The sequence below is a fragment of the Melitaea cinxia genome, chromosome 8, assembly GCF_905220565.1.
Source record: "Melitaea cinxia chromosome 8, ilMelCinx1.1, whole genome shotgun sequence".
In the NCBI taxonomy this organism is placed as follows: domain Eukaryota; kingdom Metazoa; phylum Arthropoda; class Insecta; order Lepidoptera; family Nymphalidae; genus Melitaea; species Melitaea cinxia.
Window position 1 is genome coordinate 9950902 of NC_059401.1, and position 17137 is coordinate 9968038.

The following is a 17137-nucleotide window of genomic DNA, read 5'->3' on the forward strand; positions in this document are numbered from 1 at the left end:
TTTACGTTGTTTGTTTATTTATTTTTTTCTGACTTAATAATGATGAAGCGGAGCGAGATAAAATATTCAAAGGAACTAAATATGTCATAATATCTTTTTTTACAAACAAAAGATTTTTTTATTTAAGCTATAACAACTTTTAAAAAATTGACATAAGCTACAAGATTTTTTAACTAATATCTGAAGTCAGAAATAATACTTCCTGTGACTTAATTTATTTGCAATAAATTGATTTATTAATATATTTTTTTTTGGAAATTTATTTACTCGGGAATAAATTAAACAACTAGTTAAATTTTCAAACATATATTAGGGAAGATAATATCATCATTTTATTAGGATTTATTTACAAAATGGAATAAAACACTAACACTTTGAGATAACAATTCAAACTTAAATAAACTAAATAACGCATAGAAAACATTATGAGTGCAGTAAACTATAGTAGTAAATAACATTCAACACACAGTACTACAACGGTATATTTTAATCGAATACAGGCTGTAGATAATTGAAAACAAACTTGTTGCACAAGTTAATAATTTTAAATGACGGATAAAAAATAAGTATAACAATAAAAATAATTTTCTGACGTTATATGCACAAAAAAGCAAAGCACAGCATTTTGTCTATGTTTTCATCTCTCTCTCTCTCTCTCTCTTTTCTCCTAAACTTTTTCTCATTTTATACAAATTATGGTATTTTTGTTGTAAAGATTGTTATTTTAGGTGTAATTTCACTGCTTTATCTATATGTTCAATATAATTCCACATCTGTACCGTCGAAATAGCGAATCGGCAATGAATTGTTACCAAATATGTACGTACATATTACTTTTCTTCTTGTTTGTTGACAATTTATAGATTGAGTTCAGTTTCCCTTAAAATACAATATATTAGCCTTTTGAAAGACGAAGGGAAAATAAAAGACATGTATTACATTTAGAGTAAATTTTTTCAGAACTTACTGACTAACTCATCCTTGACAAAACTAATAAAAATAATTGTATTAATTTAAAGGGGTGTTTTAGCATTTTACTATCAGACGCTTTTTTTTCAAATTTTTATCATATTTTATTCATTAAAAAATTTAATTACATTAAAAAATAATTTTAATGTAAAACATTTTATAGTAATGGCGTCGTATAGTTAAAGTTATAGTTATAATTTCATTTAAACTAAATGAATATTTACTCAAAATTATTTTCTCAAAACAGCAAGGTAATAAAAATATTGAGTTATATAGAAAACAAAACCAGTAATTTAGCGTTAAATACTCAATTGTACTTTTTTATATCAAAACATAGGAAGCATTCGTACGGCTCGCCACGGTAAGCGGTCACCGTAGCCTTTGAAGACCTACCAAGAGTTGCAGACCCTAGTGCCGCTGTCTACACAACACGTCTCCAAGAGCTCTGACTACCCTATTCACCATAGAAACATAACACTACTAAAGAGCAGGGTTATTTGAATTTTATCTTCTGTAAGACCCAGGTACTTCCCAAGTCCAGATAAACCTACTGCGTCCGATATCTATGTAACAATCAAAAGCTCAATTTAATTTTTTATTTATTAATTTTATAAGTATATATACATAGTATATTTTTTATTGTAACTATTATGTTAGCTATTAATTATTACCTAACTTATTTCCTTATTGTATTTTACATTATTAAAATGATATAGGCCAGTTTGAAACTTAACATTGCCTTTGACAATGTGTCAATAAAGTTTAACTTTTACTACACTTCGTAATTCTTAATTATAACTATAAGTAATGATCTAAATTTATGAGAATCTAACTTTATAAATAAGTACATTTTATATATATTTATACATAAGTGATAAATACACAGCATGTCGTAATCTAAGAAAGATGAAAAATAACATAACTAAAAACAAATAGTAAAATTATTAATATGTTAGACAAAATAGGCCAAACAATAAGTTTTGTACTGAAACAAACCTTTCATACTTCATTCTGTAAATATATAAAAAGAAAAAATTCAGAGATGGGAAAAAATTGATATCAATTGTATGAGAAGCGGAGATAATTATATGTATATATATCACTAGGTCGGCAAACAAGCGTACGGCTCACCTGGTGGTAAGCGAGTAAAGACGCCCGCAACATCAGAAGCATCGCAAGCGCGTTGCCGACCACATCCCCAATCCCCCCCCCCCCCCGAAGCCCTGGCCACCTTATTCACCAACAGGAACACAATACTGCTTGAAAACAGTATGACTTAGCTGTGATCTTCTGTAAGGTCACTACCCCAGTCGGGCTGTTCCATATTTTGAACAGGAAATTTCCTGCTGTGCTCTACCTCAGTTAAAATATGTAATCTTAAATGACTCAACAAAAGTGAAATATGAATAACTAATGATGAAACATTCATCCTAACGAATACAGCGAATAAAGCGACAATACATTTACAGCTACGAATTGAAGGACTTTCAAAGCAAATCCTTAAAGATGAATCTAATCGGTAATTGACCAGTCAGTTCTTTCTTGTAAGAATACCTATCAGTATTTTAAATACAAGGTTATTATAATTTAGTTATATTAACGATTATAACACTTTTAAATACTAATATACACAAAGTTTACTACAGGTCAAAATCACGCAATGTTCTTTATTATTAAAATATATTTTGAGATAATTACGAGAATAATCATTTTTATTTAATTTTATACTCACAACTTAAAAAAAAGGATATTAAAAGTTAGTAAATTATAAAAAGAGCATATATTGTTACTGTACATGTTATAGTTAAAAAAATTATAAGTGCAACTTACATATTTCTACTAGGTTATAATATCCTGTAAAGAATATTCCTTACCATGATCACTTTCACTTATAATAATTATTGTCACCACAGCCTTATGGAGTGAGATCACCCGTATAATTTTTATTGTCCTAAGTTCTTATACCTACATTATTTACATTTACTTATGTACATGTTATATATGTGTATGTAAATATGAACTAAAGAAATGTTATAAGTTTTATGAATTAAGTTATTATTAAAGTGATCGAATTTCTGTTCTCTTTGAGTAATTAGTATATTTGTCACCAAATCAAACGGCCAGGCTAATTACTGTCAGCAGTTCACACGTTAGCTCAACGTATTTTGCATAAATTAAATATCGAACAAACGTTTGAAAACTAGTTTAGGTATAGTTATAATTGGAACAAATTTCAGATTCCCATGAAACACACAATACAAAACAACTGCACGTTTCATAAATATGACTAAAAATAAATCGTCATGGAACCCAAAAGCAAAACGTATTTTTCTGAGCATATTTAAATGTTTTCATTAAAGACTCTTCATTTCGTTGCTTGGCTAATTAACTTATTAATTCTTATATATACACAGCCTGACCATTCGATAAAGCACCTGGTTAGAACTTTAAATAACATAATGTTTACTTGTTTTAAAACTGTTTATGAATTAGTACTTCTACTCTAATTTCTAATATTTTTTGTAGGTTTTTTTTTGTATTTTTTAAAAAAAATAGCAACTCTACTCTGAAACTATTATATATTTAATTACTTTAAATAGTGCATAAGCAACAAGTGCGTGGGCGATCCTGACCCTTTCCGCCATAATTTGGACATTGTGAAAATTACCAATTACAAATAAAGAAAATCCTCTTATTTATATAACATAATTAATTATATATACGCATATGTGCACGATTCCCAGCTCTTTACATAAAAAAATTGTTCTATACTGAATTGCACTTACCCTGTATTGCTTCTACATAACATTTATCATTTTATGACATTAGTAGTCTCTACAAGTTCTAACAATGGCACAAAACGTGGCTATGTTTCAAATATTTAAATAACTTAATTTCAACCGTTATTAACACATGAGTTCTTTTTCAATCTAATTTTAACTATACGTATAAAAATATATCAAACATTTTAAAATATTTTTCGATCACTATTTGGACATAAATATTTTAATCAAAATGTTTAATGCTAGATAAATAAAGGATGATTAAAAATGATACATTAAAATTGTAAAAATTGTTATTTATATTTTTTATAAATGCAAAAAGTAAAGGTCGATTGTTGTTTTACTTAAATAAACATTTGTTAATATTGAAATAAGTTTATTTGTAGTCATATGTTATTATATTTTTTCTAACCTAAATATTATTTCTGAACAAATGATTTAAATAAATGATAACTTTGTCTGTTAACATATAAACAATTTACATGATCATGCAATATTAATGAAATTTACTTTCATTATTTTACAACACAGAATTGACAGCGTAGAGATTCATTAAAACAACATTTTAATCATTACGTTATTATTAATTCTAACAATCTAACGATTCTTAGTATGAAACGAAAATTTTAAAAGTTACTCTACGAATTTATGAATTAATCTTTGACAAAAAATATGAAATTTTAAAAATACATATTGCACTCTGTGTGAAGAAAATTTAAATTCATAATTATTAGTTTTTTTTTTGCAAAACTAAAGTGTGCGTAACAAACAATATTATGATAATTCTCACCTATGTCCAAATATTACTAATTCAAGTACCACTTCGATTATTTTACAGCTACAGTTGAATTATTGTCATTATATTATTTCATATTATTTTTTCCTAAATTACATCTTATTTGCCTTTCATACTAAGTATAATAAAACTGTTAAAGAAAAACAATAAGAAAGAATTATTTCCTTAAGTAGTTCGTGTACAAATAAATACGAGTAAAGAATCCACGAATTAATAAAGAATTAGTTATTTTAAAGTATAATGTCGAATGTAAATGTAATTCAGAATTCAGATACGAAAGATCGAGTCATGAAATCGTTAAATTTTATTAGCTTTTTTATCATAAGCTAAATAAAGAAAAAATATTATTGTTCAATGCATTTATTATTTTGATGAGAAAACAACGTTGCAAAATATTCTTCGATTTCGATTGTAACAAAAATCATGACGAAAATTAATAAATTATCTGTAACGATTTTTGACTCTTATAAACAATTTAAAAATAAGGTCTTCTACTCATTACTTATTTTACCGCTACAAACGGTACTATTCAACTCTAAAGTTTATTAATACGTTGAATATAATTATATTTAAATATTTTATTTACAGCTACTTTGAATTTATTGTCATTTTCATATGTTTTTGTATATGTACATGCTTATTATTACGCTTACCTAATTATTAATTAAAACTTATTATTTATCAATTAAAAAATAAGAGATTTAACCAAAATAATTAGATAATTGTAAAATAAGTTCTGCTGGAATCACGATTGTGCAAGTCATAAGTTTTCTGACGGTTATTTGAAGAAATGTTTTTATATCTATCAAAATAAATACTATATTATTAATTTGAGGCCTCTTTTTCGTCCACCATTTTCATCTTCGAAACTTTACAAATAAAATGTTAATTGCTATGCGAGTGTGAAAACAATTATTTTATTTTTATCAGACAAATCAACTTTACATATAAAGCTTTGCTTAATATTTTATTGTATCCGTGCTAAGCTTTTTTAAAAATAAACATAATAAATAATTTAAACCATTTTATATAAGATTAAATTGTGCTCGTTAACAAGTGTTTACTGATGAAAACAGTAATCAGTCAATTTTTATTGTCTTTTCCTCTTTTATAAAATACGAAATATTTAATTAAGAGTATTGCTACCAGACTGTTGTTAATTTATTGTCATCCACTCTTTTCACTTTCAAATACTAATTAAAATATGATTGTTTCGAATTTTCTCGAATTTATCGCAAAGCCGCTTTATTGCAAAAGTAAACTTAAAGGGAAAGTTATTTTTTTTCTACTTTTTTTAACTTTAAAAGGGCATATGATTATTAAAAGTTAAGGTCAGAAGTATTAGCGTAAATATAATGATGCAAATAATGTTTTATTACAATTCTAACTCTATTTACAAGATAAACATTGAAATTATATTTTTTATAATTAATTTTTTTTGTCATTTTTTTTTTTTTTTTAGTTTAAGCACGTCTTATGAGCTATATACCTACCTATTATATTTCGCATAAATATTTTTATTAGTATATTTCTTTAAAACGCATTTTTATTATTTTGATATATTGTAATTATTGATGAAAGTAACGTTAAATTATTACTAAGTTTCATTGAATGTCTTCTAATATATAAGCCTTTAACCATTGTAGTTAAGGATGAGTGAGCCAAACTAGTAAGGTAGAAAAACTATAAGAATTTTGATTTCTTGATGATAATAGTCATAATAGTATCGATTAAGTAATGCAAGTGTCTTGTACCTATTTTGATTGCATAAATGTTTATTGGTAACGCCTTGTTTTGATCACAATTGTATAAAGTATACAGTGTATAATTGTACTTATGTGTGAGTTTCTCTGTTAAACACTAACAGGTTATTGTGTAACCTACGCGCAAAGATTGACGTACTAGACATACATTGATGTACATGTACTCAACAGCAAATTTTATTAGATAAGTACGTCAATTCGGAGCTACATTAAAAGAGAGAGAGAAAGAAAATATGAATTTGCTTTTTGGTAAAATTTATCGTTAAATGCATTCTAGTGCTTTTTGTCAACGCAACGTCAACGAAATTAATATCCTCATTAAAGTTCAAGTAAAACAACTTTAATTTAACATAATCTTTGGTATCTTATGATAGAGCATGAAAGTATTAGTAGTTTATTAACGATATACACGAATCAATTATTTCCCTTTCGTTAGTAACATTTTATTTAAGAACCTACTCCTATACATGTACAATTATATTTTAAATTTGAAATACATTCCTAGATTTAATAAATATCGTAAACATATTATAAACATTTTACAACAACAAGATACAGCAACAAGGACGAGTGGATCTATATTATTTTATTAATGATGAAATAATAATCCGATTACACATTTAATGTTATCAAAGAAACTCTCAAATTGTTTTTTCAAGATTATATACCCAAATCTACATTGCTCAAAAATATCCACAGTATAATACTAATAAATTATCCCTCACTCAATGACGGAAGAATGTAACGAAATTTAATTACAATTTAAATAAATTCTAACTAACTGATATGCCAATATCTATGTACATATTTATAACAAATTGAGCAAATAAAAACATTTTCAAATTAAGCTAAATAAAAATTACAAGTATATAACGTTGTAATAAATTTTTTTTTCGCGTAAACAATACATCATCCATATCTGTGACTATTTGATATTAAAAGCTAAATTGAGAACAATTATATATTTTCTAACTATAAAAGGAGATCACTCAGTAGTTATGTTATTTTCTAAGCACCTGTCTATTTATCGTTGTTAACGCTTTTAATATATATTAAAAAAAAAACATAAGTCGTAACTCCTCAATGACATGCTTATGTATTTTATTAAGACGATACTTGCAGTTTAAAAAATAGTAAGTACTCCAATAAATAGTTTTAAATGTATTAGATAAGTTATTCGACTAGATAAATAAATAACAAAGATGCACTTAGAGAATAGCACAACATTATAGGGGAGGTATCATGACTCAACCTTTTAGAATTTGCACTTTTTAATGAAAGATTATTATACAACCAGCTTCGAAGAGATGACCGGCCTAATAGGTGCCGTCATCGGTGAGGTCATCGTAAGCTTGGGCGGGTGGTTGTACGGGCTCAGCCTGGTACAACGCTCCTGATACGAAGGGATTGTTGGGTACGTGTTGTTGGGGCGCGGGTGGACGGGCCGGCGCGATGCTGCCATACGCTGGTGGTTCCGTCCCTCTTAGCGGCTCTGAAGGTTTCTCCGACTAGAATAAATAAAAGAACTTACCATTTCAGTCTGCTTATTCTTGCCATGGTTCTTTGACACCAGCTCTATATTCTTGCAATGAACTCGATCAACATATTGTTAACTACAGATAGTTTTTAACGTGTGGTGACGACACTGGTCACACTCGCACACACACGAGTTTACACGGCACAACACAACGCCTGTTAGACTAGCTACAGGCATTACAATTATTAGTTTTAGTTTGGTTCTATCGAAATCCCAATTTTTTCAATAATTTTTATGCAGTGTTGCATATTGTTTTATGCTATTGAAATAAGTGAGCCGACCATATTTTATAGCTATTTTACATGAAACCCTTTTTACTCAATGTACCCTTTTTGGCATAAATGGAACGTTTTATGTCCATGACCTCATTTTTCGTGTAATTATTAAAAAATATAAAATCTATATTAACAGAGATAATGCCGACTAATTATTTGGTCTCCCAGGCGTTATTTAACAAAAAGAAAAACTTTTAATTTTTTGACGTGACAACGTCTTATAAATTGGTTTGCCGGGTGACACTTCAAGAAACTGCGTTACGCTCCGCTCACGTTATGCGCTCACAATGAGAGCGAGTGAGAGGCACGCGTCCCTTCCAGTCGGGCAAAATCACTCAGATAGGAACAAGTTAAGTTGTAGTAAACGCTGTTTCATTGTACGCAAATGTATTGCAAGTTATTGTATGTATATTTGTATATAATTACGTATGTATGTGTAAAGGTAAAAATAAAATTTTGTTAATATGAAATTCAGTGCGAGATTCTTTGTATAAATTAATGTTTTAAATATAATTCTTTGTATAAATAAACGTTTTAAATTGTTACTATTATTTCATCCTTCTTCCTACTATACGAATGAATATTCACATTAAAATTATTTTACCACTCAAAGTCGTTGTCACGTAAAACTTTCGCCCGTATACCGACTTTACAGGCAACCAATTTTTTTTTATAATACTTCTTGTGACCTTTTAAATAATATTTTTCGCTAATCATCATCGACACCGAATTAGCTGTATACTAATTTCTTATTTCTTATTAAAATTCGCTCAAAAAATATATGAAATTACGTATTAACTAATAACTATTAATTAAAGTATCCGTGATGGAAAAAAATTGTAAAAATAAATACTTACGAAGGTTGTCTCTTGATCTAAGGGTTTGAGAGGAGTATCGTAGGGAGCTGTTGGCTCCGCCCACGGCTGAAGCTCGCCAGAAGCAAATATGCCATATATGGTGATACCGATAAAATGTACTGTGGCACCCATTAGGAACACCGCGCGCCATTCCGTTATTGCCTTCTCTAGCTTGTCCTATTGTAGAAGAAAAATAGTAAATTTGTTTGTACGTTGAAATATATCGTAGCTTATTTAAAATTAAAAAGCAAACATTATTTTTCAGTAATCGTTCTTAATTAATTTTGCTATTTATAGTACAGGAATATAATGAAGATTTAGGACCTATGTACAATTTACTTCAGTTCAAGTAGGCACACTGCTAAACAAAATCCTGGATCTACAAATTTTTAAGTACAAAACTCTGAAATGAAAATAATCAATGCATTCAAGATATCAAATTTTCATATAATATAATATACTGCCTAAAATTTAGTGTAGCATGAAGCGGTGATAATAAAGTGCTCAACGCGTAATGTAGCCGCGTGACGCATCGGCGCGCACCCCGACCCGGCTCATTTCAAATTCACACCACGGCTCAAACCGAGCTCGATTTCCTTTTTAAAATTAGCTACGACCCACTGTCCTTTTTGTTTTGTTCAAGAATACCTAGGGCTTCGCTGGGGAGCGTCACTTCAAAGTACGATAAGAACGCACGGATAGGTTTCAAAGAATTCAAATGCTATTGAAATATAATAAGCAATTTATTGTTCGTTTTTATCATAAAAGTTTCATAATTAAAGAAACAAGAGTGAAGATTGGGTGAATTACGAAAAGTAATACTTAGGCATACGAGTTCAAAGACTGTTAGGCAGTGAAAATGTACGATATATTTAAAAGTCAAGATGATACTCTCTACTTATTGATTACTTAGAAACATTTTCAAATATGAATATAAAAAGTCTTACCTTCTCTTGAGTCATGTAATCGATAACAATGGGTACAATAAAGCCAGCGATAGTACCGATGCCATTAGACAGTCCCATGAGAATAGAGGCATAACGTGGCGCAATGTCCAGATGATTCACGTTGTACCCTGATATGGCGAAACCGCTACATGCGACGCCCAGCGTCAGCTCTATTGTGGCCACGTACTGAATACATTCAAATACTCTTTAAATCTCTATCTCACTCAATCTCTACTTAATATTATAAAGCTGAAATGTTTGTTAATACTGACGAATTAGTATTAACATTTCCAAGCTCTGTTATAGATCTTGTGTTGGGAAGTCTGATACTGAGAACATTTATAGGCTGTAAAATATCAAACTAAAACTCATAAGAGCAGACAATCTATACAAATAAATAAAATTGGAGTGTATGTTTGTAATATTAAACTAACCGCTTTTGCTAAACTAACTACTAAATGCATATGGATGAATCACGCTTCAGCCTGTAATATCCCACTATATAGGGCATAGGCCTCTTTTCCCATGTAGGAGAAGGATCAGAGCTTAGTCCACCACGCTGCTCCAATGCGGGTTGGCGGATATATTCCCTACTATGAGTAACGATCGCTATCAGGTGCATATGATAACAACCGGGACCGACGGCTTAACGTGCTCTCCGAGGCACGGTGGGGAGACTCACAAGGACTGCACAAACACCCAGACCACGGCAAACACCTGTATGGCCAATACAAATGTTTGTCATGTGCGGGGATCGAACCCGCAACCGCCAGCACAACAGGTACAATCCATGGCTGTAACCGTTGCGCCAACGTGGCGTCATGGATGTATAGAAGAAATATTGATTATTTTCTTCATTTTAGTTTGAGTTTTTATTGTCTGATAAAATATTGTACCTTATTATCAGCATAGGCCACAAGGACAAAGAAGAAAGCTTCGAGGCCAAAACCACCGCAGTTAAATAGTTTTCGAACATTTGTTGTAGTCATAATGTTGTTTCTCCGCAAATAATCCGCCATCATACCACCAATAGGCACCAGAGAGGTCATGATCAAGTGCGGAATAGCTCCAACAAAACCAGACTGTTTAAAAGCAAGAAAAACGTGTCAATTATGCTATAAAGTTGAAAATGTTGTTACTGTGTTCCTGATTGTTAAATATTATAAAAAGCCTTTTCTCACCTCAGTGATCTGCATATTAAATCTAGTATTAAAGTAAGCAGACTGGAATATAACGAGGAGACAGAAATTCCATGTCCTGCAGAAATTAGCGACGATAATGGCATAAACCTGGAAAAAAAACAATAAAATTAGTTATGTTCCTACGGATTTAATAAGTACTGCAAATATACATACAGGTGGTGAAGTCGCGAATTCTTTCCAAGGCGTGTTCCAGAAACCGGGCATCGCGGCTTGTGATGCTGTACCTAACGATTGTTCGATGTAAGTCAATTCCTTTCCGGAAATATGAGGGTGTTTACTTGGCCTCTCGAATACCAGCCACAACCAGAGAAAATACCTGTTTAATTGAATAATGTTTAAAAATCCAATCAACATTAAATAAAAAAATGTTTATAATTTATAAAATAATTACCATATAACTCCTGAAATGCCATAGAAGTAGAAAGGCGTTTGCCAAGAAATGTAGTCGGTCAATAGACCAGACAATGGCATACCAATGACAATCCCAGCATAAGTGCCGCAGAAAGCTAAAGTAGCCAGGCGGGATCTTTCGAGAGGAGGCGCCCACATGCGCCAAATACCATGACATGAGGGATAGGTGACGCCCTGGCAAAAATAGACATAATAGTTTGTAACAAACTATTTGAAGTGGTCAACGAAAGAGTAGTCATACCCATAAAATATTACATATATGAAAATACTTTTTACTTTTGTTATCAGTTCATTATTCTTCTTTCATTACAAGTTTCTGTGAATCGAAATTCTTAATAAAATTACATATTTTGGGAAAATTCTATACAAATTGATTTCAAATATGTTTTATAAAATCGCTTCGACGTCGCAACAATTCAACATAATATTTAATAGGGATACCGTACCATTGACGAGTCAGCTAAGCCGGGTATAGGCGAATAAATACGTAGCTATGGTTACCGGGGGCTCGATAATCCTAAAGAGGCTTTGTACTTTAGGAAACGATTCCGAATGTACTCAAGTACGATCGAGATTAGATATCAATATAAATATAATTTCGCTTAAAAAGATACTATCTTCTGGAGAAAAAAAGTACAACATACTCGCAAATATTCTCAATTTATACGAGAATATAATATAAGAGTTCATATTACAAAATAATTTTGTTTTTGTTTAATTCAAACAAGAGTGAAAAAGATAGGGGGCGACACCAAAACGTGACGACGTACATCCGCTACGGGGATCAAATTTGTGCATCAGTAATAAGCCTGATCATGCTTCGTCACGAACTGAATGAACAATGTTCAAAATTTAAGTGACATGGCGCTCGTTACATATTTATTTGTCTTTGACAATGTTTCATAGTCGACATTTATCTACTTCTCATGTTTGACTTTAAAATAAAATAAAATCAATTCTATATCAAGAAATTATTGTTAAGTACTTCAAACAAAATTATTATCTTTTATGTGTCATATATTTGGCAGATTTCTATTTAAAAATCTCAGAATCAGATTTTTTTAAAACATCAGACAACAAATCCTACAGTAATTTAAATGAAAAAAAAAATACTGTTAAATGACGGTTTAGTAGTAAAGTTTATTGAAAATCATTTATAATTATTATAAAATATCATTATCAATACCCATTTACTTACTTCAACAAAACCTTGAGCAACTTTTAACATGACTACTGCCGCAGGACCGACGGACATAGCCCCGGGGATAGCCATGTTGAATATAGCCGAAGCAACAATAGCCGCACCAAAGATCTTATTTGCAGGGTACATAGAGGCAAAGAAGCCACCTGGCACTTGTGTAATGAGATACCCAGCGAAGTAAGACGCGTCTATTGAAGATTCTACACTAACAGTCCAGTTGAATGGCGTGTCTTCCTTGACTCCTGATGAAGTCTGTGTAAAGTAACGTGAAAGAATAATTTTAATCATTTACACGTTGATGATAAAGAAGAAATTTGAGAATGCGACGTGAATTAAAATATTTAGTTTATTCTCATTTGTTGCCAGTCTTTAAATTTAATTTGCTAAAATTTACTGGCTACATATTTTTGACTAATTCAATTTCATTACTTTCACCTATTTTGCTTGTAAAATGGTTGTTTTCAGCTATGACAACAAAAAATAAAGTATTTACTAATTTAGCACTTACATTATGTTTTTCGGTCATCTTGAGCTTAGCCATACTCATGTTGCATCGCATTCCGAACATGATGCTGAAGCCGAAACAAGCGAGCAACGCCACGGTGTAGCGCGCACTTAAACAAGGACACTCAGCGCGGACGTATTTGTCTGGTATAACATAAAAACAATCCTAGTTTTCTTAAAATATCATTATAAGTCTATACTAATAATAAATCAGAAAAAATGGTTTTTATAAAAATATTTATGGGATTGTTTGATTGATGTAATATTGGATATTAAACATCACGTCATACAAGCAGACAAATACGAGGAAGGTCATATTGGTTATTCGGATACTTAACAACTCCGTATTTTCATCAACTCTTATGTTAAGATAACTTAAAAATCATGTGAAATCGCATATATATATTATATACATATATTTTAATAAGTTATATATATGTAATAAAAGTTTGAGGCGAAGATATTATTTAAGATTTGTGAATAATTAGTTCTTAAAAACGTTTGTGACGAAACACTTTAATTTGTTTGCAGGACAATACAGTTAGTATTCAAGTCTGGTTCAATAATAAAAGTTTTGAGATTTTAACCTACATTAAAATAAATTGACTGTCGTGTCTCACTGACCTATATGGCGCGGAGGTGGTCTCTCCGGAGATGGCGGCGTCTCGAGGTCCTCGCCATCGTACATTTGATCATAACCTTTTTGTTCCACGTGAAAGTTTTCATACTGGGCATTTCTGTAACAAACGTATTTTGAATTATAATATATTTATTTGCAGTAGATACTAAAAAAGGTAGTAAACAAAATTTGAGTAAAAATTGCTTTAAGTTTATTAGACATAAGCGACAGAAGGAGTAAAAATAAACATCTTTATTTAGTGTTTTTATTATCGTTTATACAATTTACAAAACATAATATAACAAAATAATAGCAACAAAAACCACAAAGGTTCAACCTGTTTTATCGTAGTCTGTTATAAATAAATATTTATTATTTATTAACAGCCACAGGCAATGTATAAGGCCTTTAAGCTAAGCTTTTTGCAGTTTTGTTTGAAATATATACTGATTGGTAGTAGTAGATATTGGGACAAAATAGTTTTAAAATATTACTGGTTGATTATTTAGTATGAAAATATGAATTTTATCAATCCTTCATCGAATCTAATTAAGTTAAAGCTAACGTTACAATAGTTTCATTAAAAATTTGATAACCTTTCTGAAAACCAATTTTATTGTCATATTGTACATCCATCTTCCTATAATTGAACGATCGGATGCATCGCACTTGGCGAGAGCAAATGGAATTAAAAAGCGTCGATAGCAAATAAGAGAGACATGCAGGTGCGCGCTGCGAGTGATCTCGAGTGCTCGTTAAGATGATAATTTTATATTCATCCTTTAACGCTATATCATGCTGGATATTTACTAGTGCTCTTAATAAATATACGCATATATTAATTTATTGTTATTTCCTACAACGAAAGAAAGTATATATGAAGGTGAATATTATTTTCCTTTTATTCTGCGCTAATAACCTATTAACCTTTGAAATACACAGGCCGAGAGCGACAAAGCCAGTACTGCGGTCACCAACCCGCCTGCCCAGCGTGGTGACTATAGGCAAAACACATGAGTTCACGTTATTTTTGGCGTAAACTTGTGGAGGCTTATGTCCAGCAGTGGACTGTATAGGCTGTAATGATGAATAACCTATTAATAAAATAAACCGTTTGAAAAATAAATTTTTTATATTTATCAAAAGTTAATTACGTGTTAATTTTTATCTTTTAAATCAAGAATACACAATAAAAACAATAATATTTAAACATGAAACATAGGCGATTAAAGTTTACAGTAATACGAATTCTGTAATTGTAAAACGTGCATAAAACAATAAATTTAAGAGGATAATAAAATATAATGTTTGCAAATTAAAACGTCTATTTCTGATAACAAAAAAAACACATCAAATTTCTATTTTGCGGTTTTTTTAAACATTCATAAAATCAAAGTTACTGGCGTGTAAATTCATTTTTCCGCTGACAAAAGTAATAAATGTGACTATCTGTTCGTTCCCCCTGTAATGAATCGTCGCATAAAAGGCATAACCAAGTGGAAAGGACGCGTCGGGGCTCTCCCCCGCGCTGCATCCTCACTAATGCGTTTAGTTTAGACTTGGACGAGATGACGCGTCAACAGTTACGTCGATCTAGGGCTACCACCGTTTTGTGAAAAACCTGAAAGATAAGTCCGGGAGTATTTTGAGAAATTTATAGATAACAACGTACTTGGATTTAACGAGAGATTTTTCCTTAAGTATATAATAAGATGAAGAAACGTTTCATTTAAACTTAAAATTAATCATCGAATTAATTGATAAACGAATAATTTAATACAATGAAGAATACACACATATGTAATAAAACGCATTCATTATAAATCTTCTTTACTAAATGATTTAAAAAGTATGTAGATATCAGTGAGTATAATAAATATTGACATTGTCATGTTTTAATAAAACACAGCTAGGGTAACAATATAAAACAGAGATTATCTGTTATCGTATAGGCTCCCCTTTGATCGCGCTTTACGCATTGTGCCGCTATTGCACCCTATGCCTATAATTACGTGACGTCACTAAATGCTATAATTACTGTTTCGTCTTTTATACCGTAACGTATCGTACAATTTTATAATTATAGCTGAATGTTAAGGTAAATATTGCATAATTATTTTGGAAAAAAAATGATTGTATTTATTATTTAATCTGAGCTAACTTTATTTTTATTTTGAGATATTAGATAGGTATATTAGATTCAGTAAAAAGTACAAAAAAAAATATTAAGTAGATATTTTTCTTATCACATCGTGGTGTACGTGTTATAAAAGTGTTTTAAGCAAACATCTTTTTATAAAACTAGTAGACATACATAAATTAATATAACAATAATTGTGTTTGCTCGCAAACGAAAAAAAACCGACTTCAATTACATCGACGAGTAGTACAACGTAGATCGACGAAAAAATAGTCAAGTAACTGTGCGTTATCAAAGATTACTCAAAAAGTAGTTATCAAATTTCAATAAAATTTATATGTGACCACATGACAAACATCAGCTTTCGATTAAATTAAAAATTATTAAAATCGGTACACCCAGTAAAAAGTTATTGCGGATTTTCAAGAAGTTCCCTCGATTTCTCTGGGATCCCATCATCAGATCCTAGTTTCCTTATCATGGTACCAAACTAGGGATATTCCCTTTCCAACAAAAAAGAATTATCAAAATCGGTACACCCAGTAAAAAGTTATTGCGGATTTTCAAGAATTTCCATCAATTACTCTGGGATTTCATCATCAGATCCTGGTTTCCTTATCATGGTACTAAACTAGGGATATCTTCTTTCCAACAAAAAAAGAATTATCAAAATCGGTACATCTAGTAGAAAGTTATGTGGTACACAACGTAGGTCGACGAAAAAAGCGTCAAGTAAAAACGCATCATTAGATATAGCTCGAAAAGTAGTTGTTAGATCTCAAATAAATTTAAATGGGACCAATTGGCACATACCACCTTTCGATTAAAAGAAAATTTGTCGAAATCGCTCCACCCAGTCAAAAGTTCTGATGTAACATACAAAAAAAAAAAATACAGTCGAATTGAGAACCTCCTCCTTTTTTGGAAGTCGGTTAAAAAAGTAACTATTGACACAATTTAATAATTATTTAAATTTATGCAATTAAAGATCTATATGGACAATCTCTATAGAAAAATTATCTATCAATTTGCTGTTTAGCAGTATCTAGGATTAGGATTCAACCCTTCTTCAATATATTAAGAGTTTTGGCCATAGTTCGCTTACAAGCTCTTCCATTTCAATTCAGTTCGTG

The 17137-nt window shown here is 30.5% G+C and overlaps 1 protein-coding gene across 1 annotated transcript in view; it reads right to left on the reverse strand.

The window, feature by feature from the left end:
- Nucleotides 1-7536: 7536 nt before the first annotated feature.
- LOC123655924 (vesicular glutamate transporter 1) overlaps nt 7537-17137 on the reverse strand; it is a 41224-nt gene continuing 31623 nt past the window's right edge. The window contains exons 3-12 of the mRNA XM_045591664.1: nt 13870-13982; nt 13250-13389; nt 12739-12993; nt 11521-11714; nt 11283-11445; nt 11109-11216; nt 10824-11009; nt 9928-10113; nt 8981-9157; nt 7537-7819 (exon numbers count right to left, since the gene is read on the reverse strand). Of these exons, the coding sequence (XP_045447620.1) occupies nt 7628-7819; nt 8981-9157; nt 9928-10113; nt 10824-11009; nt 11109-11216; nt 11283-11445; nt 11521-11714; nt 12739-12993; nt 13250-13389; nt 13870-13982 (1714 nt within the window). The 3' untranslated portion in view covers nt 7537-7627. The remainder of the gene's footprint in view (nt 7820-8980; nt 9158-9927; nt 10114-10823; nt 11010-11108; nt 11217-11282; nt 11446-11520; nt 11715-12738; nt 12994-13249; nt 13390-13869; nt 13983-17137) is intronic.